This window comes from Eleutherodactylus coqui, chromosome 6 (genome assembly GCF_035609145.1).
Source record: "Eleutherodactylus coqui strain aEleCoq1 chromosome 6, aEleCoq1.hap1, whole genome shotgun sequence".
Taxonomy (NCBI): Eukaryota; Metazoa; Chordata; class Amphibia; order Anura; family Eleutherodactylidae; genus Eleutherodactylus; species Eleutherodactylus coqui.
The window spans coordinates 237607094-237630991 of NC_089842.1; the positions used below are offsets into that span (position 1 = coordinate 237607094).

Below are 23898 nucleotides of genomic sequence, written 5' to 3' on the forward strand. Positions count from 1 at the left end.
CTCAGAGAGAAGATGTTACATAGCTGAGTAGTATTATGTGGGTGTGGCTATGCTACACAGCCTCTGAAATAGGAGGGGAAGCTGAGTTTGTGCACCTTAATGAGAGAGACCAACTGATCAGTGCTGGGAACACCCCCAGCCAGTAACTTTTATGTAGGAGAATCTGCAAACCAAATATGATGCTTTCTAAATGCACGAGAAGGGAAACTCAATTATAAAACAGATAAGTGTATCATTTTTATTCTACAAAATATGCATTTATTGATTTTTTTTTAATGTTTAAAGGTTTCCATAGCCTTTAAGGCAGCTAGGTCTTCTCTGGAACAGAGTCACCTGTAATTCATGGTAAAATCAGCTTTGCACAACTCAGAGTTGATTTTCATGTTTCTCTATGAAAAAAGTTGCAGCATTCTTACCAATAGGGAAATATTGAAGTTGCCCACAAATCGCAGTAATGTCATGCAGTTACCACTGTTCACAGATGACTTTATTGATTTAGATCCTTAGTCTTCATGGTGCATTTAATGCTCACAACCACAATTGATTCCTTATCCCCCCCATGCAGCAATGTTCCATCATTTTCTTCCTCATTACTACACTTCTTCTCTCCCCCTGCTGCAATACCAAATCCTTCTCTCTCTGCGGTGCATTAATACTAGTCTTCTCCACCCATGCAGCAATGTCTCATCCTTCTTATTTTCCTGTGCAGCAATGCCACCTCCTACCCAGTTGTAATACCTCATACTTCTCCCTCTTAGCAGTAATGTCATATCCTTTCCCACCTTCCCCTCCAGCGGTGTCCAGTAACCCCTCTTCCTGCAGCAATGTCTCTATTTCCCAGCAGTAATGCTACTTCTCCCCAACTCCCTCACAATCTACTAACAGGCGCCATTCGATAACAGGTAAGTGATGTCCTCTGCTGTGAAGGAAGGTATATTGACCAGTGAGAACTTTCACCACTGAGGAAAGCCCCTATAGCAGCCCAACCGTGCTCAGCGCCAACAGTCTTCAGATGGAAACAGCTGACCACACAGAAGAGCAATCAGCTGTGTGTATGTCTAGCAGGATGGGCGGCTGTACACACATGGGCTCGTCCTGCTAGAGGTTTTCCCTTCCGGTTTAGGGACCTTTCCCATGGGATGGAATATTCTGTAACAGTGTTATGGAACGTGCCGTCCCTGAACGCTGTAGCACTGTGGATTCTGGGGCTGAATATTCCATAGGAAGGCGTATTTCACAATTCTGTTCCGTAATATTCTGTCCTGTGACAGATGCGGCCTAGATCCTGTAGGAACAAGTCCTCAGCTCACTGTACTGATCATCGCTTTACTATGTGCATAATTTATAATTAAGACAAAAAAACATTGGATAACAGAAGACTCATTCATGTGGATATATTGTGGGGCCGGGCAATAATGCCGACAACGGTGTAGCACCCGCCCAGGGGGTAATGCATGCAGGTGGGTACGTACAAGCATTTTTAAACACTGTGGGGTGTAAAAAAGTCACAACAGTTTGTGCAGGGCTTACTTGCGTAAAAGTTTCACGATTTTTGGCGTTTGCCCTGCTGTCCACCACTTTCCCATAAGGAGGCGGGACTTGTTATGAAGCGGTGTGGCCGGCCCTTTGTGAATAATTTATGCCAGAAACTTTCCTAAATTATACCAGTAATGTATGTCAGGTCGGACTTAGCGCACGGTTCTGTGTGGACGCATGTCATACATTGGGCACATTATGCACGGGGGAAATACTCTATTACAGTGTCTGAAGTGTCGGCCTTAGTAAATTCCCCCTGTGGGGCAGAAATCTAAAATAGTCTAAGAGTAGAGATAAGCGAGTATACTCGCTAAGGCACATTACTCGAGCGAGTAGTGCCTTAGCCGAGTATCCTCCCGCTCGTCTCTAAAGATTCGGGGGCCGGCGGGAGGCGGGGAGCAGTGGGGGAGAGCAGGGAGGAATGGAGGGGAGATCTCTCTCCCTCTCTCCCCCCGCTCCTTGCCGCAACTCACCTGTCACCCGCGCCGGCCCCCGAATCGCCGAGACGAGTGGGGAGATACTCGGCTAAGCCACTACTCGCTCGAGTAATGTGCCTTAGTGAGTATACTCGCTCATCTCTATCTAAGAGACAAACTGTCTTTGTTGCCCATAACAACCAATCACAGAGCAGCTTTCACTTCTTGGACATGCTGCGTTTTTTGTATCTAGCAACATCATTACAAGAGAAAAATCTCACGTGTGAACAGACCCATTGAACGTGCAAAGCTCGCTGGTGTAAACGCAACTTTAGGGCCTATTCACAGGCGTGCGACGAATCAATATGAAATCTATTCTTCACATCCGCGATTCTTCTCTCACGCTGAAGCTGATATGCACTCGTATCACACGCATGATATGGACTCGTGAAAAATCGCTATTTCACAGAAGCAATGTGATGAGATTTTTAAGCAAAAACGCATCGTCTCGCAGTGGAAATCGCGGGTTTGCAAGTGCGACATCGGGCCGAGTTAATTTACGCTGCATCCAGACGTTACTGTAGGTCAGCACTAAACTATAAAATGCCCTACAAAAATAGTTATTTCGCTGGTGTTTTTTTTTCTCAATTTTCAGCTCTCTGTGGACACATGACATTGATTCAAAATCGTAGCACTTACCGTTGTCCCACCGTCTCCTCTATAGGAAAATAGCGCATGTCTGACCAAAAACATCACCAGAAAAACGATTTTTCTAGTGTGTTCATAAAAGTGTCTTATGGCTATAGAATCTGAGAGATTTGAGAAATTAAGAGATATTTCACATAAAATTACCGTTTGTTGTTTTCTCAGTTTTTCTTCTATGAATTAGTTTAAAAAGAACCCTTCCAAGGATTATTACCAAGACCGCTACAGGCAGTATGAGCAGCATGTAATAGTGAGGTTCTGTACCTGTAAGGAGTAAGAAAACAGATATAATGTGCTACAAACACTATAAATGATAGCAGTATACATGAGCTCCACACACCAACGGCTTCCAATTGCAGAATCTGCGTTCGCCGTCCGCACAGAAAATCCACAGCAAAATGAGGAAATTGAAAGGCACTTTCGATTTTTCCTCCACACTCGCAGATACAAACTGCGTATTTCACGAGCAAAAGAAGAATCGCAGCATGCTCCATTTTTCTGCAGATAGCCTCCACTGAATTCAATGCAGGTGCCCAACCTGCAGCTCATACACAATTAACATTGCATATGGGCTGCGGGTACGTATGGCATCGCTTAGCGATGGTGCTGGAAATATAAACAATGAAGGGAAAAAAAAAATGTGCTGTGCATGACCGCCGGCGAACAGCCACGGTCATCCGGAATACAGAGAAATCAGGTATGCAGGGTCACCGGCTGGGCCCAAAGCCGAAATCCGTTGAGGGCCTCCCTCATGCGGAATTCAACCCATTCGTGTGAGCCCAGCCTATGAATGTATACACAGAGCTCAATAGACAGCATACAATTGAGCTCCCCCTACTGGTGGCTGCAAACAATCTGACTTTTGGCATTTACATCTAAATCTATGCAGGGGATTTGGAGCTCTTTATATGTACGCTGGATGTGCATGGGAACATAGTGGGTGTCAGCTGACTTTGACAGCTGATTTCCAGCTGCGGTCAGAGATACCTCAAATCACAACTAATGACCTGGTAGGGCCGCTCTTCAGACTTGCTCCTCGCTTCCTGTGTCTGGCAGATGTAGGCTTCATCCTGCTTTGCTTATAACCTTAACTTCTACCTGCTTTCTTCTGGAAGCTCAATGGTTACTTGCTCCTGGCCTTCCAGCTCAGCTGTATGACCTTTGCCAATATCGTGCCATATAGCTGAGCTGAGAATTCCATTCGGTGCTTCAGTGTTGTTGTGAGTTTTCTCTCTGACATCCTGCTTAGCTCCTGCTTCTGCATTTATTCTGCTGTTATCCAGTATCCTTTTGTTTGTTGTCGTTCCGCCTTTTCATCCTTTCTGTCAGTAGTCTCATTGCTAGTTCCTCTGTCTTGTCCTTGTAGGCCTGTCTGCCCCTTTGTTTCTCTATAGTACTGATCCTGGTTTGTCTTTTGGTATATAGGAGTTCTACCTGAGTCAGCTAGCGCCTAGAGGAAGACCACGGGGTCATCCTTATTGAGAGGGGTGTTCTGTTCCTAGGCAGGTCTATCCCTCTTTCCCTGTGCTAGCTTCAGGCAAGGCATCTTCCCTAGTTCACCTCCTCAGACTGGTTACTGTCATATGGCATCTTTTCCTACAATTCCCTGAGGGTCAGCTATCAGCCTCACTGGATTGGGCCTTCGTCCACCTCGTAGGTTGATCCAGTGATTCCACATCCACAGTCCGAACATAACCATTGAAATGTTGCTGTCAAATCTGATAGCAGCATCCAAAAGGTTTATGCAAGTATGCTTTATTAATATATGTACCGTGGCCTCAAAGCAGTTGACAGGTGACATCACCGGGCCTGTACAGCACAAACCAAGCTCAGTACAGAGATGTGCAACACCCCAGAGGGGTGACCCTGGGCACTTGGCTAAGGTGAAGAGCTGGGAGGGATAAGTGCTGTCTCATCACGGTGGCACTTACCATGCTGTGGGCCCTGAGGGATGAAACGCAGCCAAGGCCAGTGTAGATTGCAAGCCAGCTTCGACACTCCTTTGGCAGGGAGTTCCAATAAAGAGTATGAGGGGGGGTCGTAGATGTATGTATCACTCGTGACGCCACCATTCCCACACACTGTCATACTATGTGGCAGAGTAATAAACACAGGAACTTGTGTGCAGTACCTCAAAACCCTAGGAATGGTTAGGGCCCGGTATAACTTTTACTTGACATAAACTTGAACAACAGGCAATACAGGTACAGTTCACTCTCAGCAGAAAAAACGGCTAAAACTCAGAGGTAGGGAGGATACATAGGATAAGAACGGCCCTACAGTCCATGCCATCTGTATGTCACCGATCCTGGATTGGGAGCACTTCGGAGGAGTAAGGGGGGTAGGGGGCCACTCTGCATACACTCTGGCAAGAACAATTATTCAAGGGAGGCTTAGCCAATATACACCCCGAACAGCAGATGCCTGGGTGTCTCAATCAAGTACCTCTGTGTGGTGATCCTAATGCCAGACGGCCGCACAGGAAAAGCCTGTGGTGTGAACAGGTAACTCTTTTAGGAAACTAGGGGTTGCTCTCTTTCTGTTGCTGAGACTCACTCCTTCACATCCGCACTCCAAACGCTATGGAATGTCGCTCCTCCTCTTCCATCTTCACCTACTTGGAAGCTGAAGGTGCCTCCATGTGGCTCCGTGTTAGCACTCTCTTGGGTCCCTGAACAAGATAGCACTCACAGGTTGAAGATAGAACTCATTTTCCTGCTCTCAGACGTTCCTATTTATACCTTCATTTATACCACATGACACAATGTAATAGATATATTCAGCAGACAGAGCTGACAGGCAATGATTTTATTACAGTTAACTCTTTAGACGCTGCAGCTGTGTAACACACATATAGAAAATGACATGACAGCTTTGCACTGTGCATCCACATAAGACAATACATGTATGACATTTATGGAGGGGACCAGGATGGTGTTCTGGGCCACTATAGATGCAATACCAGAACCAAGTTCATGCAATCAACACAAAATCAGGAGCAAGCTCAGTACATTAATGCAGCACCAAAACCAAAAACTCATATCATAAATACAGCACAAACCAACCTCAATACATAAGCACTGCCCCAGATTTAAGCTCAGTATATACTGTACCAGAACCAAGCTCAGCACATAATTGTACAGTACATGTACAGTAAATATTGCAGCAGAACTAAGTGATTGTGTTTTGAGGGGAACCAATGGGCTGACAGCAGTGCTCAGAACATCAAAGGGGAGGAGCCAGAGCCAGAAGGATTCATGTAGCTCCAATGGATGCTGTCACACAAAGGAAGATCATCTGTCTTGTGCCCCCCTTACAATCTAGCTATGGTGCTGTGGATGACCATGTGGCCGGCTGTCCATGGGCATAGTGTTTTCCCGCAGCAGATTTCTACTGCGGGTGAACGCTAAAGAAGAAATCGCGGCATGCTGTGATTTCTATACGCAAGCGGAAAATCGCTGCGATTTTCCACTCGTGTACATTGAGCTGTGCCTTCATAGTTATCCTATGGAAAGCGTTCATTGCGTTATCTGCGTGCGAATTATCTTCGTGGGTAATACAGTGAAATATCGCCTGTGGACAGGAGGCCTATGGGTTGCATGTAGATAATGCCAGCCATATATACATCACCTCTTACCTACCTTTGTTTGAAATAAGAAGATTGGGACAGATGTTGTGTGTATTAATGGATTTGTTCTTCTGGTCGGCCGGGTTCTGGACTATACACAGGAATTCCATGTCCTGGTGGTCTGGAGGTAGTGACATCTGGATGATACTCCCAGTATTACACAGCTGATACTCTGTGTTGTTTTGTCTACATTTCCAAGTATAGGAGATATCTGATGTATTCGATGGGACAGAACAATGAAGAGTAACATTACCTCCGTCTATAGAAGGTTTCCTGCATTCAGTCTGTATAGTCGGAGAGGGAACGGGCTCTGTAGTCGGAAAATAGGAAATCAGTTAAATTCATCAGGGCCTCAGTATGAAGGGTTAATCACATGCTCTTTGCTGGAATATTACACAAACTGTGGTTAATACATGTCCTGTGAATGCCAAACTGCATTAGCTAATCAGGACTCTTCTTCTAGGACATGTGATGCAAGTGCACAGTAAAGCATGCTGCGGCACGGTTCTGGCCATCGATGAACCAATGCGCTGACTGGGATTTATAAATCCTGTAACCAGGAAGTGATCTTCTGTGGGCGGCCGAGGACTGCAAGTAGCGCGTTGGAGCTCCGGGAAGCAGCGGGAGGGACCTGGGCCAAGCCTGCTAGGTAAGTATAATAAGGCATTCCCCAAAAATAAGACCTTGCACCTCTTTTGGGGCAAAAATTAATAAAAGACAGGGTCTTATTTTTGGGAAACCGCAGTAGTAGGTGACTGGCTAAGTTTGGGGATTTAAGTGTTATACTTACCTCCCCTGTCGTTCGCCTGGTGTCAGTGCTGGAAGCCAGCGCTACTCAGTAGTCCACCTATTATAAAATTACAATGGGTGGAATACTTAGCAGCTCTGCTCAACACATTTATAGTGACCCAGACCTGTCACTACTAAGTGTCCTACAATTCTGGGAAAGTAGTGTTATAGAAATGTTTATTACTCTGAGGATTCTGTTTTTCCTGTTACATGGGCTGATGAGATGATTAAAGGGAGTTGGTGATTGGAGGATCAGAGAGAAGAGGCCAGAGTGATACAATAGCCGCTGATCTGCAGTATTACTTAGTGTATTGGTCCAGCCTCTCAACCAATCAGCTCTATGCTGCTGGGAGGACCCAGAAGTTTATAAATACCCATGTGTAAGGTCTCTGCCCTTCCTTTCTGCTTCTGTCCCGCGCTGAGAGGGTTAACCAGCACTCTCAGGGTTGACCAGGTCTCTGCCTCTCATCCCACCTTTGGGGTTAATTAGGCATTACTCCCCTATTTAAGGTGAGTTGATGCACCTCCTGGTTGCCTTTGAATTGGTGTTTGTCCCTCCCTGACAATAAGCCTCACTGGTCATTCTGTCTGTGTCAGCTCTGCCCACCCGCTCTCCGGGTTCTGTCTCGGGTCTGTTTCCTGTCTGCCTCTCTGTCTCGGGTCTGTTTCCTGTCTGCCTCTCTGTCTCGGGTCTGTTTCCTGTCTGCCTCTCTGTCTCGGGTCTGTTTCCTGTCTGCCTCTCTGTCTCGGGTCTGTTTCCTGTCTGCCTCTCTGTCTCGGGTCTGTTTCCTGTCTGCCTCTCTGTCTCGGGTCTGTTTCCTGTCTGCCTCTCTGTCTCGGGTCTGTTTCCTGTCTGCCTCTCTGTCTCGGGTCTGTTTCCTGTCTGCCTCTCTGTCTCGGGTCTGTTTCCTGTCTGCCTCTCTGTCTTGGGTCTGTTTCCTGACCTTCTGTTCTGTATGAGGCTTCTGGCAAATCTGCATCTGTTCTTACATTTATTTTTTGTCCGTTTTTCTCCCCTCTGTCCTGCATCTGCCTATGTGCCAGCCCCATCTGGTTCTGTGTATTACCCCTTTAGGGATAGTCAGGTCCGAGGTTCCAGCGCGGGGCTGGCTTTATCAAGGCAATTGGCTTGCTTTTTGGTAGGGGCCTGCCTTTCCCCCTGCAGCCAAGGGTCAGTCTCCCTTTTCCCGAGTTCTGTTTATGCCTTCTCAGTTCTGCCTGTATTCCTGTATCTTAGTTGGTTCTGTATTCTTGTCTACAGTCCGCCTATCTGAGGAGTCAGCTACCAACTACTCTAGGATTGTCCTCTGCCGTGGAGGATTGGTCCAGTGTATCCACTAAATCCCTAATACCATGTTTAGTTCCAGAATCTTCTGTTTGGAGAGCGCACTAGGTGTAGCAATTAGTGCAGACAGCTGGGTAAGGGACAGCTATATACAGCCCAATCTCCAAGTTGAGGAAGGTGATCGGTGCCAGTGGCTTCCAGTGCCGACACCGGGAAACGTCAGGAAAGAGAAGTATAACATTACATCCCCGGTCTCTGTGGGCCACCTACTTTGAACCCATAAGCTTAGTTTATAGGACTAAAAGTGGTTGACAGATTCCCTTTAAATGCATCTAATATTGCTGCAGTCAGTTTGAGGTTGTCTGGACTGTGTGTAGGTGAGATAGTACTTTTGACACAAAGTCATTTGCAGCAAATATTGATCAACGTGCAAAAACAGGCTTTCAGAAGGTGGCAGTGAAAACCTTCAACCAGGCCAGTATGTAGCTTGTGTTTATGATGACCAGTGGTGGATTGGAAACATATATGAAGTTTTGAACCAAGAATGTGATGCTTTGATAAACTTCATGCATCCTCAGGGGCCGGCCCAGTCATTTCATTGGCCAGCTGAAACAGACTCTAGAACAACATATGCTTTCTAGTATTCCTGTTCCTTCAACGACAATGATGGATTAAAATTACAATCTCTCAGAAGCAATAATAGCAATGGTCAGCAGCAAATTTCACGCCTTTAACCCCTTAATGCTATATGACATAAGGTTACTTCATGGCAGCGTGGTACTTAACGCACCAGGTTGTAAACGTACGTCATGTGGATGAGGCGGGATCAGAAGCTGGCCTCCTGTTGCAATACCCGTCATTGCCTATGATCACTATTACAAATGATAAGGCATTGCAGTACAATGCATTATCATAGCAACATAGCTACTATGGTACAAGTTCCCTACAGGGATATAAAATAAGTAAAAAAGATAAAAAATCGTGTAAAAAAAAAAACCCATTTATTTGCGCTCGTTCCCCTATTTGTATAAAAATATATATATTTTTTTTTTAAATCCCACATATTTGGTATCCTCATATCCATAACGACCCATACAAAAAATTTAACACACTATTTATCCTGCACGATCAAAAACAAAAACTAAAATCAAAATGCAAGCTCTGTCCATGGAAAAATAAAAAAAGTTTTTTTCTTGCTTAGTCTGACAATTGATGAATACGAAAAGACCGCGACTTCCTTATCTGGCAAAGGAAGTTAACAGCCCTGCACTGCCTATATCATAAACCACCCTCCCATAATAAGGGATTTTTTTAAAGGGGTTTTCCAGTCAGCGCTCGCTGTCAGTGCCGAGATACACTGGGGTCAAAGCGGAAGCCGCCACTCTGACCCCGGTGTAGTTGTTGGCGCTCGTAATAGCAGGCTGGCATTTCAGTGAAATTATTGGGAGCTGAGCCTGCAATTACCAGCACTGGCCACTATACAGGGATCGGAGCTGCAATGTCTATCAATGGGAAAGACCCAATAAATTTGTGCACTATGGGCTGCGTGGCTGGACTCTTCGGTTTTGGCCTCATTCTCTTTGATACGAGACCGACTGCTAGGACCACCACTCTCCTTGCTTCCCATGCTTTCTTCACCTATTGTCTATGCATTATGCTTATTGGTGGGGGTTCTGGTGTTTACCTTGGGGTTCGTACGGATGATGGCTGCCGCTCTCAGAGGGTCTCTGGTGGGATTCAGTTGGGTTCTGCATATTACATTGGATGGGGTGATTTCTAAGTAATGTTTCTAAAAACTGTTTTCTAAAAATCTGCAGATATGTGCTGGCTGTACCGAGCGGAAGATGGATTGTTTCTGCAAAAGAGCTGTCCCACAATACACCACATGCTGTATGCTGTGGTCAGGCATTGGGGTTTCAGTGATTTGTACTTTTTGGTTTGTTTTTCATGAAATATGAAGCATTAACCCTTTGCAATCCAATTTTGGATTCAGGGTTTCCTAGGAAACTTTCTCTTTCTGCCATTTTAACAATGGCGCCATCTGCTGGCTAGAGCCAGTACTGCGGTATGGGACATGCTGGAGAGGCTCCCGACAACAGAGAGACCAGTAATATACAGTCAGAATACCCTGACGGAAGTTTTCCGACATCGGAGCTGTACAGCCTTTAATCAGAATATCTTCAGACGTCAGACAGTGGATTGGAAAGGGTTAATAAAGAAATATCTGATTTTAAAAAAAGAAAAGGACCTCAACATAGAGGGATCATGTACTGTATGTTAGGGGCTTTGCAGGATTAGACAAATGTAGGGGGACTTTTATAAAAGCTTTAACACCAATTTCTGTGGTGAACAAAAGCTGAATTTTTTGTGCAAATGGGGTTTGCACAAAAACTTGCTTTTGGGAAAAGTGGGCAAGTCTTGTCGGGAGGGGGTGTGGACACCCAGTAGCAAATATTTATGTATACTTTAATATAAAATGCCGATTTTAGTAGATTTTCCTCATGGCCGCTTTCTTCCAAAAATAGTTCTGCACGATCACTGAGGGAAGAAGCGAAGGAGAGGGGTGACTGATCCTGTCCACAGAAGTCTAGAGAGAAGACAGGGAAGAGGGAGCGAGCGAGAAGCACAGACACCAGCACAGATTCTGCAGCTAATACTATGTGCTTACTATTATGGCTATTGAAATGACATCTCCACTGCTCAGTACTTCTCTGGTGCCTTCTTTGATGCTGTTATGTCTCTGTGCATTAGGGAGTAAAATCTGCAGTTCTCCCTGTGCACAGTATATAGAGGACACCACGACAGCAGTCTCCATCTGCCAGCTCAGAGAGAACTGCTCAAAATAACAATCCAAGTAAATTGGTGTCTGATTCCAAGTTTTAGTTTGTAAACCAGCTTCCCATTATATTATGAGCTATGTCATATAGGCAACTTCTCAAAATAAAGATTTCATACATAAAGTGGGATACATTTGCATAACATAATTGCATTGTTGTTCCCTTGTGTAACACTAAGGGCTTTTACCCGCTAGTGTTTTTTTTAACGCTGCGATATCGCTGCAATTTTTTTCAATGGGACTATCTAATGTTAAAATCGCATCGCACAAAAATCACAAGTTTGTGTAATGCGATTTTAACATTAGAAAGTCCCATTGACATTTGTATTAAAAATATGCAGCGATATCGCAGCATTAAAAAAAAAAAAAACGTTAGTGGGTAAAAGCCCTAATACTAGGAACTTCCCAGGAGGACATTGAGACCCCCATCTCTCTCTGCTGCCCCCTTGCTCATATTTCCCCTATAACCTCCTTTTAAGAGCTCCCCATTATACACCTACCGTATACAGTCAGGTTGTAGGATGTGTTATACTTCATCTTGTCTGCTGAATGTATAGTTGCAGAGTATATTCCACCATCTTCCTTCCTCAGGTTAGTAATCCTCAGTGATCTGCTGTTGTTCAGGGTCTCCAGTCTGTTCTTAAACTTCTCATTTCTTATCTTCAAGTGATTATATGTGAAATGAGCCAGAATAATGTTCTGGAAAGTCCAGTAGATTTCTTCTTCTTCTGGCCCGGTCTGATCCACGGGAAGCGTCAGATTAACAGACTGGCCTATTATTCCGGGTACTGGGAGAGGGACGGCAGGTTGTCCTGAAGACATAAGATGAAGAGTATTTCATGTACAGAATACCAGCATACTTGTCTTGTCACATAGAGATTCACCCTTTGGCCACTAGCAGCACTAGACTGGCAATCTGTCCTCTCTGGCAGATGCCAAATGGCTGGTACATTAGTGAGCTGCCAGCTCCCTCGTCTCCCTCCCAGATCAGTACACTGCTAGACGGACTATGGAAAACCAGACTACTTAATGTAGAATGATCAGCTCTCCGGATGTCATTACTGGGGGAAGAGAGATGAAACTCTGGATGTGATTACTGGGAGGAGAGGTGAAGCACTAGATGCGATTGCTGTGGGTGTCTCAATCTTAACTTTACTGTAAAGTGGCACACTGCCCCCAGTGTGGATATGATGGTCTGGCTGGAGGGCATCGCTTTCAACAGTTGGTCACCTCTTGAAAAAGCAATATATTCAGGACATCCTGCAGCCACATGTGTTCCTCTCATGGCAGCTTCCAGCAGGATAATGCTCGGCCGCACACACAAGGGGGTCACAGGAATGTCTCCACAACATTGCCACAGTTACATGGCTGCCCGTTCACCAGATTTATCGCCAAAGAATATGTATGGGTCCATATAGAACACCAAGCTCGAGAGCATACTGGTTTCAACAATCTAGAAGCTCGGTTATGGCAAATGTGGAACGAGCTAGAGGCAGTACACGAGGGTACTAGAGCCTCCATGCCTGCCTGTATCACATCTTGTATCCAAGCTAGAGGCAGTACAACAGGGTACTAGCGCCTCCATGACTGCCCGTATCACATCTTGTATCCAAGCTAGAGGTGGTACAACAGGGTACTAGAGCCTCCATGCCCACCCGTATCACATCTTGTATCCAAGCTAGAGGCAGTACAACAAGGCACTAGAGCCTCCATGACTGCCCGTATCACATCTTGTATCCAAGCTAGAGGTGGTACAACAGGGTACTAGAGACTCCATGCCATCCTGTATCACGTCTTGTATCCAAGCTAGAGGCGTTACAATAGGGTACTAGAGCCTTCATGCCCGCCCGTATCACATCTTGTATCCAAGCTAGAGGCGGTACAACAGGGTACTAGAGCCCCTTAATGCCCTTCTGAATCACATCTTGTATCCAAGATAGAGGTGGTACAAAAGGGTACTAGAGCCATCCTGCCTGTCCTGTATCACATCTTGTATCCACGCTAGAGGTGGTACAACAGGGTACTAGAGCCTCCATGCCATCCTGTATCACATCTTGTATCCAAGCTAGAGGAGTTACAACAGGGTACTAGAGCATCGATGCCCGCCCGTATCACATCTTGTATCCAAGTTAGAGGTGGTACAAAAGGGTACTAGAGTCATCCTGCCTGTCCTGTAGCACATCTTGTATCCACGCTAGAGGCAGTACAACAGGGTACTAGAGCCTCCATGCCCCCCTGTATTACATCTTGTATATAAACTAGAGGAGGTACAACAGGGTACTAGAGCCTCCATGCCCGCCCGTATTACATCTTGTATCCAAGCTAGAGGTGATACAACAGGGTACTAGAGCCTCCATGCCCACCTGTATCACATCTTGTATATAAGCTAGAGGCAGTACGACAGCGTTCTAGAGCCTCCATGCCTGCCCGTATCACATCTTGTATCCAAGCTTGAGGCGGTACAACAGGGTTCCAGAGCCTCCATGCTGCCCATATCACATCTTGTATCCAAGCTAGAGGCGGTACAACAGGGTACTAGAGCCTCCATGCTGCCCATATCACATCTTGTATCCAAGCTTGAGGCGGTACAACAGGGTACTAGAACCTCCATGCCCACCTGTATCACATCTTATATCCAAGCTAGAGGCAGTACAACAGGGTACTAGAGCCTCCATGCTGCCCATATCACATCTTGTATCCAAGCTTGAGGCGGTACAACAGGGTTCCAGAGCCTCCATGCCCACCTGTATCACATCTTGTATCCAACCTAGTGGTGGTCCAACAGGGTACTAGAGCCTCCATGCTGCCCATATCACATCTTGTATCCAAGCTTGAGGCGGTACAACAGAGTACTAGAACCTCCATGCCCACCTGTATCACATCTTATATCCAAGCTAGAGGCAGTACAACAGGGTACTAGAGCCTCCATGTCCACCTGTATCACATCTTGTATCCAAGCTAGAGGCGGTACAACAGGATACTAGAGCCTCCATGCCTGCCCATATCACATCTTGTATCCAAGCTAGAGGCGGTACAACAGGGTTCCAGAGCCTCCATGCCTGCCCATATCACATCTTGTATCCAAGCTTGAGGCGGTACAACAGGGTTCCAGAGCCTCCATGCTGCCCATATCACATCTTGTATCCAAGCTAGAGGCGGTACAACAGGGTACTAGAGCCTCCATGCTGCCCATATCACATCTTGTATCCAAGCTTGAGGCGGTACAACAGGGTACTAGAACCTCCATGCCCACCTGTATCACATCTTATATCCAAGCTAGAGGCAGTACAACAGGGTACTAGAGCCTCCATGCTGCCCATATCACATCTTGTATCCAAGCTTGAGGCGGTACAACAGGGTTCCAGAGCCTCCATGCCCACCTGTATCACATCTTGTATCCAACCTAGTGGTGGTCCAACAGGGTACTAGAGCCTCCATGCTGCCCATATCACATCTTGTATCCAAGCTTGAGGCGGTACAACAGAGTACTAGAACCTCCATGCCCACCTGTATCACATCTTATATCCAAGCTAGAGGCAGTACAACAGGGTACTAGAGCCTCCATGTCCACCTGTATCACATCTTGTATCCAAGCTAGAGGCGGTACAACAGGATACTAGAGCCTCCATGCCTGCCCATATCACATCTTGTATCCAAGCTAGAGGCGGTACAACAGGGTTCCAGAGCCTCCATGCCTGCCCATATCACATCTTGTATCCAAGCTAGAGGCGGTACAACAGGGTTCCAGAGCCTCCATGCTGCCCATATCACATCTTGTATCCAAGCTTGAGGCGGTACAACAGGGTTCCAGAGCCTCCCTACAAGGGGTCAGTTCTCCACAATAAATGATCTTTTTATAGTAATCACTAACTTATAACAACGTTGAAATCACATACAGAAAGTGTCATTCCATCTGACAACTTCTAGGGGAGGGATTGATGCTGATAATGTGGAAGTGTTTAAATAAAATTTTTGGACAGTGATTGTGCGGTCAGACGTCGCAGCACTTGTGGATGAGTCACATATGGATTTGCAGTGAAATCTGCTGACAATTCATCCTGGATTACACACCGCTCATTATAAAAAAGCAGCATAATTTGACATGGTGTGGATTTCCCCTGTGTGTGTGAGTGAGGCTTTGATCCTATGAGCGTATATCGTCCGCCATTTTCACGTTTGGCCGATATACGCTCTGGTCTGAGGAGTTAAAACTAGTGAGCGGGTGCAAAAATCTAACGTTTGTGCGCCATTCAGACGGCATGGGTCCCGGCGCATATACACCGAGGTCACCATGCCGCCACCCGTTCCCCTTCGCCAGCTCACCTTCTCTCTCCTCCACTCCGCTTCACTGCCCTGTCCCATCGCTGGCTGTGGACAAGGGGCGGGGAGGGGGCAAGAGCTTAGCTCGGCCATGTCCCACCCCTTCCCATTGCAATTAGCCTGGAGGAGAGGAGAGAAGAGGGCAGGAGGTTAGCAGTCACGCTGCTAAACTCCCTCCCACTTCCCTTCTCTAGCCGCTGCAATTGGCTCCCATAGGAGTCCATGCAGCGGCCGACGTACTCCGGCCCAAAAGATGGTTCAAGGACTATCTTTTGGGCCCGACGTAAAAACGCCCGATGCTATATTGGCCGTGTGGGGGCTTTTACGTCATGGGAATACGACCATGTGATCTGATGCATTGAAATCCAATTGATCAGATCACAGCGTGTACCGGCCGATATACGCTCGTGGGAAAGAAACCTAAATGACATTTCAAAAAATCTGTTAAAATTTTTTTTTTTAAAGTAAAATAATCAAAATGGTAAAACTTTATTTTTACTTTTTTCTTCCAAATGAGTATATATTTTGTTTAAGAAATAAAGTTCTGATTTGAAATATCTTTCAATCCTTAATATAGACATACCGGGATTTGTGTGAGGTTATATAAGATTGCCACATCAGTTATAGTTTTTTGTAAACTATGAAAAATATACATTTTTGGTGAAATTACATTTTTTTCCTAATATTTCTATATTAAGGTCCATTCCCATCTGTGTCTGTCTGGAGCCTCCAGTACAGATCTGACAAAGTCCCAGATGAAATTGCCCAGCATGCTGCACTACTTTATCCTGGAAATGCTTTACAGAATGCCAGAATCAAGAAGGAGCCCATTATAGTTATTGGGGTCCATCTGGTGCAGTTGGGGTCCGGCACTTGTCCTATAATACAAATAATGTACAACCCCTCGAGTCATCAGAAAAATAGTGAAATGATGAGTGAGAAAACAAGAAAAAGCATCGCTACGGCCAGAAGGGTATATGACTGCAATATGTATAGACTATAATGGGCGTATTCTGCATCACAAGCGGACAGAAGAAGCCCCTGCTGCGTACCGTAATCATGGCAGTGAAAAGGCGCACGTGTGAATCGTCTTATAGATTTTCATTAGCTCTGATTACAAAACGCAGATTAACCCTTTCCAATCCAATTTGTACCCTGGTTTTCCTAGGGGGCTAACTCTTTTTCTGCCGTTATACAATGGCGCTATCTGCTGGCTAAAGCCTGTACTGCATGAGGTGACACGTTGGATAGGCTCCAACAGCAGAGAGGCTGGCAATATACAGTGAGAGAACCCCGACGGACGTCTTCCAACATCGGAGCTGTACAGCCTTAAATCATAATGTCTTCAGAGGTCAGACAGTGGATTGGAAAGGGTTAAATACAGATGTGAAACACTCTTGTCTGAAAGTAGCCTAAGGGGTTAACAGGAACTTTTCCCCACAGTAATCTGTCTGCATCGTCTAAACAGCGATGAAATGTGCGTTTCTAAAGTAACTTTGTTGTCGCCTGTGGGCCAGGCAAGCCTTGAAAATTAAAACGGATAGCTTGCTTTTTTGCATACAGCGCAGGAACAATCGGTCCGGTGGGTGGGCTGGATGTTTGTGGTGGGCTGGCTGAGCATTGTCTGGAACCCTGTGTAACTCCCCCAATATACCCCTCTCTCAGGAAGTGACATGGATACGTTCTCCACATCATCACAATGCTGGCTAAAGCCTCTTTAGATTGGCGCATGCACAGTAGTAACGGGTGAATCTGCGCACAACAGGGACAGATGTAGTGTGCATGCTCCGGGCTCAGACCTCACTGACCATAATATACTTTGTACCCCGCTGTGATGATGTAGAGAACGTCCCCACTTCACTTGCTGAGAGAGGGGTATGTTGGGGGTCTTACACAGGATTCCCAACACGGTCCGTCCCGCCCGCTGGACCAATCGCTCCATATTTGCATACGACGTGGGAACAATAAAAGTGTCTTTAGAAACGCACATTTCATCGCTGTTTAGACGGTGCAGACAGATTACTGTGTGAAAAACTGGGAGCGGTTCCCTTTAAAGGGGCTTTCCAGTCTTACAGTTTAACCCCCTAAGGGCTCATTCCACCACCCAGCACTTTCTCACTGACAGCCGTGTCAGGTCTTGTTTTCTGCAGCATGAAGGATCTTGGCACCACTTTGGGGAAATGTACATTTTTTTTGTTTGGTCTTAATAACACATTTCTTCTAGAGACCTTTCACACACGACGGAATTATCCACAGGACGCAGCGCAAATGCAGATTTTATCAATTAGTGCAGATTTTGTTGCGTTTTTTTTTTTTTTTTTACTGTGAAACGTCTTCTAGAATTTCTAGCGTTTTTTCCCGCAGACTTAAATTGCGGAATTACGTCTCCTGTATGTTAGAAATCCACAACAACAATTCTGCTGCAGAACTTAATCCTGCGGTTTTGAATAAAGACGTGCGGATTTTAACAAGCACGGATTCAAGCCCCATAGGAATAACATCGTGCCACAGAAATGTCGCACGGACTAATTCTATCCCGGATGAGCGATTGCTGCTGCGCTCACACAGCTGTTTGTATTTAGCACCACTGACACTCTGTAAGTAACCAGACAGTGAAATGGCTGATAACAGGGAGAAATAGATTGCATTATTCTGCGCAGCCTCTGTGCGTTTGGTTGGTTTCAGATAAGCGTATTGGAACTCCAAATTTGTTCCGTAATTTGCGGACAGTAATACGGCGCTAATGTAAATCTATGCATCTAGTCACATGACCTATTTGTCAGCATATACCTCCGGATTCACATTCGTTAATATTATTTTCTACTCGGTAAATAAAACTAATGACAGCAAATATGGAGGCGAATACAGATCAGATACGGTTTGTGCGCGGTGTAATATCTGTAACCTTTCCGTATTATGGACCCGTATTACAGAGGGGTTACGATAAATTAGCCATAGGCAGATCTTCAGTTGGATTACTGGCTGTTACAGACATTTTACCTTCTGAGATGACGAGTTTCGCCGCCAGCAGAATAGTCAGCGTTCCTATGACACGTCCCGGCATAGCCGCTCTGTCCGATGCCACAACCAGGAGCCAGAAGTCCAGAAGTTTCCGGCAGATCAGGGATAGGATTCACCCCCAGATCCTCCCAGCACTGCGATCATTGTGCATTGTTAGTAATTCACAACATGATACAATGTAACAAAGCAGCCTGAAGAATCAGCCAGTCCCAGAAGAGAGCAGAGAGAGGAGAAAGAGCATGGTGGAGACAAGGTGCTCACAACATGATACAATGTAACAAGCCTGAAGAATCACACAGTCCCAGCGTCCAGCATCAGATAAGGGAGAACACAATCCAGAAGAAGTGCAAAAACTCCAGGGGCAGCAGGAACAAAGAGTGAAGAAACTGCAGGGTGGAGACACAATGTGCCACAGCAGACTGTGAAATATGAATAGTCCCTCCTCTTCCACAACTATCTTCTCTCAGTGACAATCTAAGGCTGGGTTCACACAGGGCGGATTTGCCGTAGCAGATCCACCCGCGGCAAAACCGCCCGCGGACGCTAATCTCGGGATTAGCCAGCCATGTGGATGAGATTTCTCAGAAACCTCGTCCACACGGGACGGCTAATCCGCTGCGGTAAATCCGGTTGAAACCGCGGCTGCAGCCGCGGTTTCCAAAGATTGAGCAGGTCTGTTTACCTTTCCTTTTTTGTTTATTTACGTCGCGGCCCCGCTCTCCTCTATGGGAGCGCCGGCCGCAACGGAAAAGCATGCGGCCGAGCCGCTTCAAAGCCGCCGCGGCTTAAACCGCGGCGGTTCTCCCGGCGGAAATCTCACAGTTTTTGCTGCGGCCAAACCGCGAGATTTCCGACGGGAATCCGCCCCGTGTGAACCCTGCCTAAGGCTCCCTGTCCACGGCCATTGCGGAATATTGACAGCAATATTCCACCTCGGGGGAGCAGGGAGGAGAGCTGACGGAGCATCTGGGGAAAACGCGGCGTGCCGCGACTTAGATCCCGCAAGCTATGTTTCTCCACTCGCGGATGCCACGGCTGCACTTTCCATACCAACGCTATGGAAAGCTTCACACAGCGTGATTCGCACCCGTGGACATGCAGCCTTAATAATCTTTTAGATACGATACAAGAAGGTAGGTTGTAGATTGGACCGAGGAGAGTCAGTTGATCTTGTATATCTTGATCAAGCCCCAATCGGCTTTCCGGATATGTGGCTAGACCTATAATGGGGGGAACAGCCATTGGCTTTCAGGGCATAGGATGTGTAATGTGAATCACCCTCTCAGGTCTCTCTGGTGCTGTAAGGTGCTGGAAAGGAGGAGATCCAGAAAGACAATAGGATACATACACACTGCATGCAGTGCGCTATATGAGAGATCAGCACCAACTAATTATCATTGTGACGAGCAGCACAGAGGAAGAGCTATTAGTGTGGGGGCACAGGGGACACTATCAGAGAGTGTGGGGGCAAAAGGGACACTATTAGAGAGTGTGGGGGTGCAGGGGACACTATCAGAGAGTGTGGGGCTGCAGGGGACACTATCAGAGAGTGTGGGGGTGCAGGGGACTCTATCAGAGAGTGTGGGGGTGCAGGGGACTCTATCAGAGAGTGTGAGGGAACAGGGGTCACTATCTGAGTATGTGGGGGAACAGGGGACACTATCAGAGAGTGTGGGTCACAGGGGTCACTATCTGAGTATGTGGGGGCACAGGGGGCACTATCAGAGAGTGTAGGGGTGCAGGGGACACTATCAGAGAGTGTAGGGGTGCAGGGGACACTATCAGAGAGTGTGAGGGCACAGGGGGACACTATCAGAGATTGTGGGTCACAGGGGTCACTATCTGAGTATGTGGGGGCACAGGGGACACTATCAGAGAGTGTAGGGGTGCAGGGGACACTATCAGAGAGTGTGAGGGTACAGGGGGACATATCAGAGATTGTGGGTCACAGGGGTCACTATCTGAGTATGTGGGGGCACAGGGGACACTATCAGAGAGTGGGGGGGCACAGGGGACACTATTAGTGTCCCCTGTGCCCCCACACTCTCTAATAGTGTCCCCTGTGGCCCCACACTCTCTAATAGTGTCCCCTGTGCCCCCACACTCTCTAATAGTGTCCCCTGTGCCCCCACACTCTCTAATAGTGTCCCCTGTGCCCCCACACTATCTGAGGATGTGGGGGCACAGGGGACACTATCAGAAAGTGTGGGAAGCACAGGGGACACTATTGGAGAGTGTGGGGGCACAGGGGACACTACCAGAGAGTGTGGGGGCACAGGGGACACTATCTGAGGATGTGGGGGCACAGGGGATACTATCAGAAAGTGTGGGAAGCACAGGGGACACTATCAGAGAGTGTGGGGGCACAGGGGACACTATCAGAGAGTGTGGGGGCGCAGGGACACAGAGAGTGTGGTGCACAGGGAACACTATCAGAGACTGTGGGTGGGGGCGCAGGGGACACTATCTGAGAGTGTGGAGCACTATTACAGTTTATGACACACTATCAGAAGCAGTGATGGCCCTAACAGACTGTGATTACATCATTTGAGGGCACTATTATAGAGTATGGGGGCACAAAAGAGTGAAATATTGCTGTGTATGGAGGAAGTAAGAGGGCATTGGGGCAGCAGAATAGACAGTTTGTGTGCAGATATGAGTCTTTGGTAGATGAAATTGTCATGGTGATTTGGACTTGGATAAAGAAGAAAAATTAGGTGACTCTAATCAAAGCAAATATTACCTGTGGTCACTGGAGGTAACTGCACTGTAATCACTATCATTGGAGGTAACTGCACAGTAATCACTATTACTGGCGGTAACCAATGTAATCTATTACATTTACAATTGGTATCTGACTATTACATTGTGAATGAGCTAGAGCTTAAAGGGGTTGTCCCATTGTGTGAAGTGGGTGTGTGCACTTCTGTATAGCCATTTCAATGCACTTTGTAATATACATTGTGCATTGTAAATTGGCCATACAGAAGTTATTTACTCACCTACAGCCCCCCCCCCCCCACACACACTGTGTTGGGCAACCCATCTCCCTGGCTACAACTAGTTCTTCCAGCCAGCTTCTCCAGTAGTCGTACATGCGCAGTAGAGATCCTCCTTCCGTGGACGAGCCTGGTATTCTTTGCGCATGCCCAGTAGCTCTCTTCAGTCCAGGTCTGCTGTCTGACGATTACAAGTGTTCAGCTGTCATGGAGGTGGAGTGTAACGGGGAAGGGGGGGAGGCTGTCAGTGTGCTGGTCGGGTGTCTGGGGGGTGGGGGGGCTGCTGACAGTGTGCTGGTCGGTGTCTGGGGGGAGGGGAGGCTGCTGTCAGTGTGCTGGGCTGGTGTCTGAGGGGAGGGGTAGTGCTGTCGCCGTAGGGTGTGCTGTCACATAGACTTGTCACTGTGAAATGTGCAGTCACATAGACTTGTCACTGTGAAATGTGCAGTCACATAGACTTCTCGCGGGGGTGGGCATGCTGTCACATAGACTTGTCACTGTGGGGTGTGCTGTTACCTAGACTTGTCGCAGTCGAGTGCTGTCACATAGACTTATTGTGGGGGTGCTGTAACATAGACTTGTCGCTGTGGAGTGTGCTGTCACATAGACTTGTCGCTGTATAGTGATGTCACATAGACTTCTTGCCGGGGGTGGGGGTGCTACCACATAGACTTGTCGCTGTGGGGTGTGCTGTCACATAGACTTCTTGCTGTGGGGTGTACTGTCACATAGACTTGTCGCTGTGGGGTGTGCTGTTACATAGACTTGTCGCTGTTGAGTGATGTCACATAGACTTGTCGCTGTGGGGTGTGCTGTCACATAGACTTGTCGCTGTGGGGTGTGCTGTTACATAGACTTGTCGCTGTTGAGTGATGTCACATAGACTTGTCGCTGTGGGGTGTGCTGTCACATAGACTTGTCGCTGTGGGGTGTGCTGTCACATAGACTTGTCGCTGTAGGGTGTGCTGTCACATAGACTTGTCGCTGTGGGGTGTGCTGTCACAGACTTGTCGCTGTGGGGTGTGCTGTCACATAGACTTCTTGCTGGGGGTGGGGGTACTGTCACATAGACTTGTCGCTGTGGGGTGTGCTGTCACATAGACTTGTCGCTGTGGGGTGTGCTATCACATAGACTTCTTGCTGGGGGTGGAGGTACTGTGACATAGAATTGTCGCTGTGGGGTGTGCTGTCACATAGACTTGTTGCTGTGGGGTGTGCATGCACATTGACTTGTCGCTGTGGAGTGTGCTGTCACATAGACTTGTCGCTGTGGGGTGTGCTGTCACATAGACTTCTTGCTGGGGGTGGGGGTACTGTCACATAGACTTGTTGCTGTGGGGTGTACTGTCACATAGACTTGTCGCTGTGGGGTGTGCTGTCACATAGACTTGTTGCTGTGGGGTGTGCAGTCACATTGACTTGTCGTTGTGGAGTGTGCTGTCACATAGACTTGTCGCTGTGGGGTGTGCTGTCACATAGGCTTCTTGCTGGGGGTGGGAGTACTGTCACATAGACTTGTCGCTGTGGGTTTGCTGTCACATAGACTTGTCGCTGTGGGGTGTACTGTCACATAGACTTGTCACTGTGGGGTGTGCTGTCACATAGACTTGTTGTGGAGTGTGCTGTCACATAGACTTGTCTCTGTGGGGTGTGCGGTCACATAGACTTCTTGCTGGGGGTGGGGGTACTGTCACATAGACTTGTCGCTGTGGGGTGTGCTGTCACATAGACTTGTTGCTGTGGGGTGTACTGTCACATAGACTTGTCGCTGTGGGGTGTGCTGTCACATAGATTTCTTGCTGGGGGTGGGGGTACTGTCACATAGACTTGTCGCTGTGGGGTGTGCTGTCACATAGACTTGTTGCTGTGGGGTGTACTGTCACATAGACTTGTTGCTGTGGAGTGTGCAGTCACATTGACTTGTCGTTGTGGAGTGTGCTGTCACATAGACTTGTCGCTGTGGGGTGTGCTGTCACATAGACTTGTTGCTGTGGGGTGTACTGTCACATAGACTTGTCGCTGTGGGGTGTGCTGTCACATAGACTTCTTGCGGGGGGTGTGGTGCTGTCACATAGACTTGTCGCTGTAGGGTGTGCTGTCACATAGACTTGTCGCTGTGGGGTGTGCTGTCACATAGACTTGTCGCTGTGGGGTGTACTGTCACAGAATTGTCGCTGTGGAGTGTGCTGTCACATAGACTTCTTGCCAGGGGTGGAGGTGCTGTCACATAGACTTGTCACTGTGGGGTGTGCTGTCACATAGACTTGTCGCCGGGAAAAGAGTGTGTGTGTGTGTGTTTGTGTGTGTGTGTGTGTGTGGGGGGGGGGGGGGGGGGGGGGGGTTGCCACAGTAATTTGTTGCTG

General features: G+C 47.3%; 1 protein-coding gene across 1 annotated transcript; it reads right to left on the minus strand.

Moving 5' to 3' along the window:
- Positions 1-5699: 5699 nt before the first annotated feature.
- Positions 5700-19011, minus strand: LOC136633429 (SLAM family member 5-like). The gene is made up of 3 exons (XM_066609164.1): positions 18516-19011; positions 11696-12007; positions 5700-6595 (listed from the first exon to the last, which is right to left on the minus strand). The coding sequence occupies exons 1-3, from the start codon at positions 18577-18579 to the stop codon at positions 6291-6293; spliced, it is 681 nt and encodes a 226-aa protein (XP_066465261.1). The 5' UTR covers positions 18580-19011; the 3' UTR covers positions 5700-6290.
- Positions 19012-23898: the final 4887 nt, after the last annotated feature.

Bases quoted from the DNA above. Each gene is read 5' to 3' on its own strand.
- LOC136633429 (XM_066609164.1), bottom strand. From the start codon at position 18,579: ATGCCGGGACGTGTCATAGGAACGCTGACTATTCTGCTGGCGGCGAAA. The intron at 12,008-18,515 runs GTAAAATGTCTG...TTATGTCTTCAG, and splicing joins GAAACTCGTCATCTCAGAAG to GACAACCTGCCGTCCCTCTC. The intron at 6,596-11,695 runs GTAGGTGTATAA...TTCCGACTACAG, and splicing joins CTACAACCTGACTGTATACG to AGCCCGTTCCCTCTCCGACT.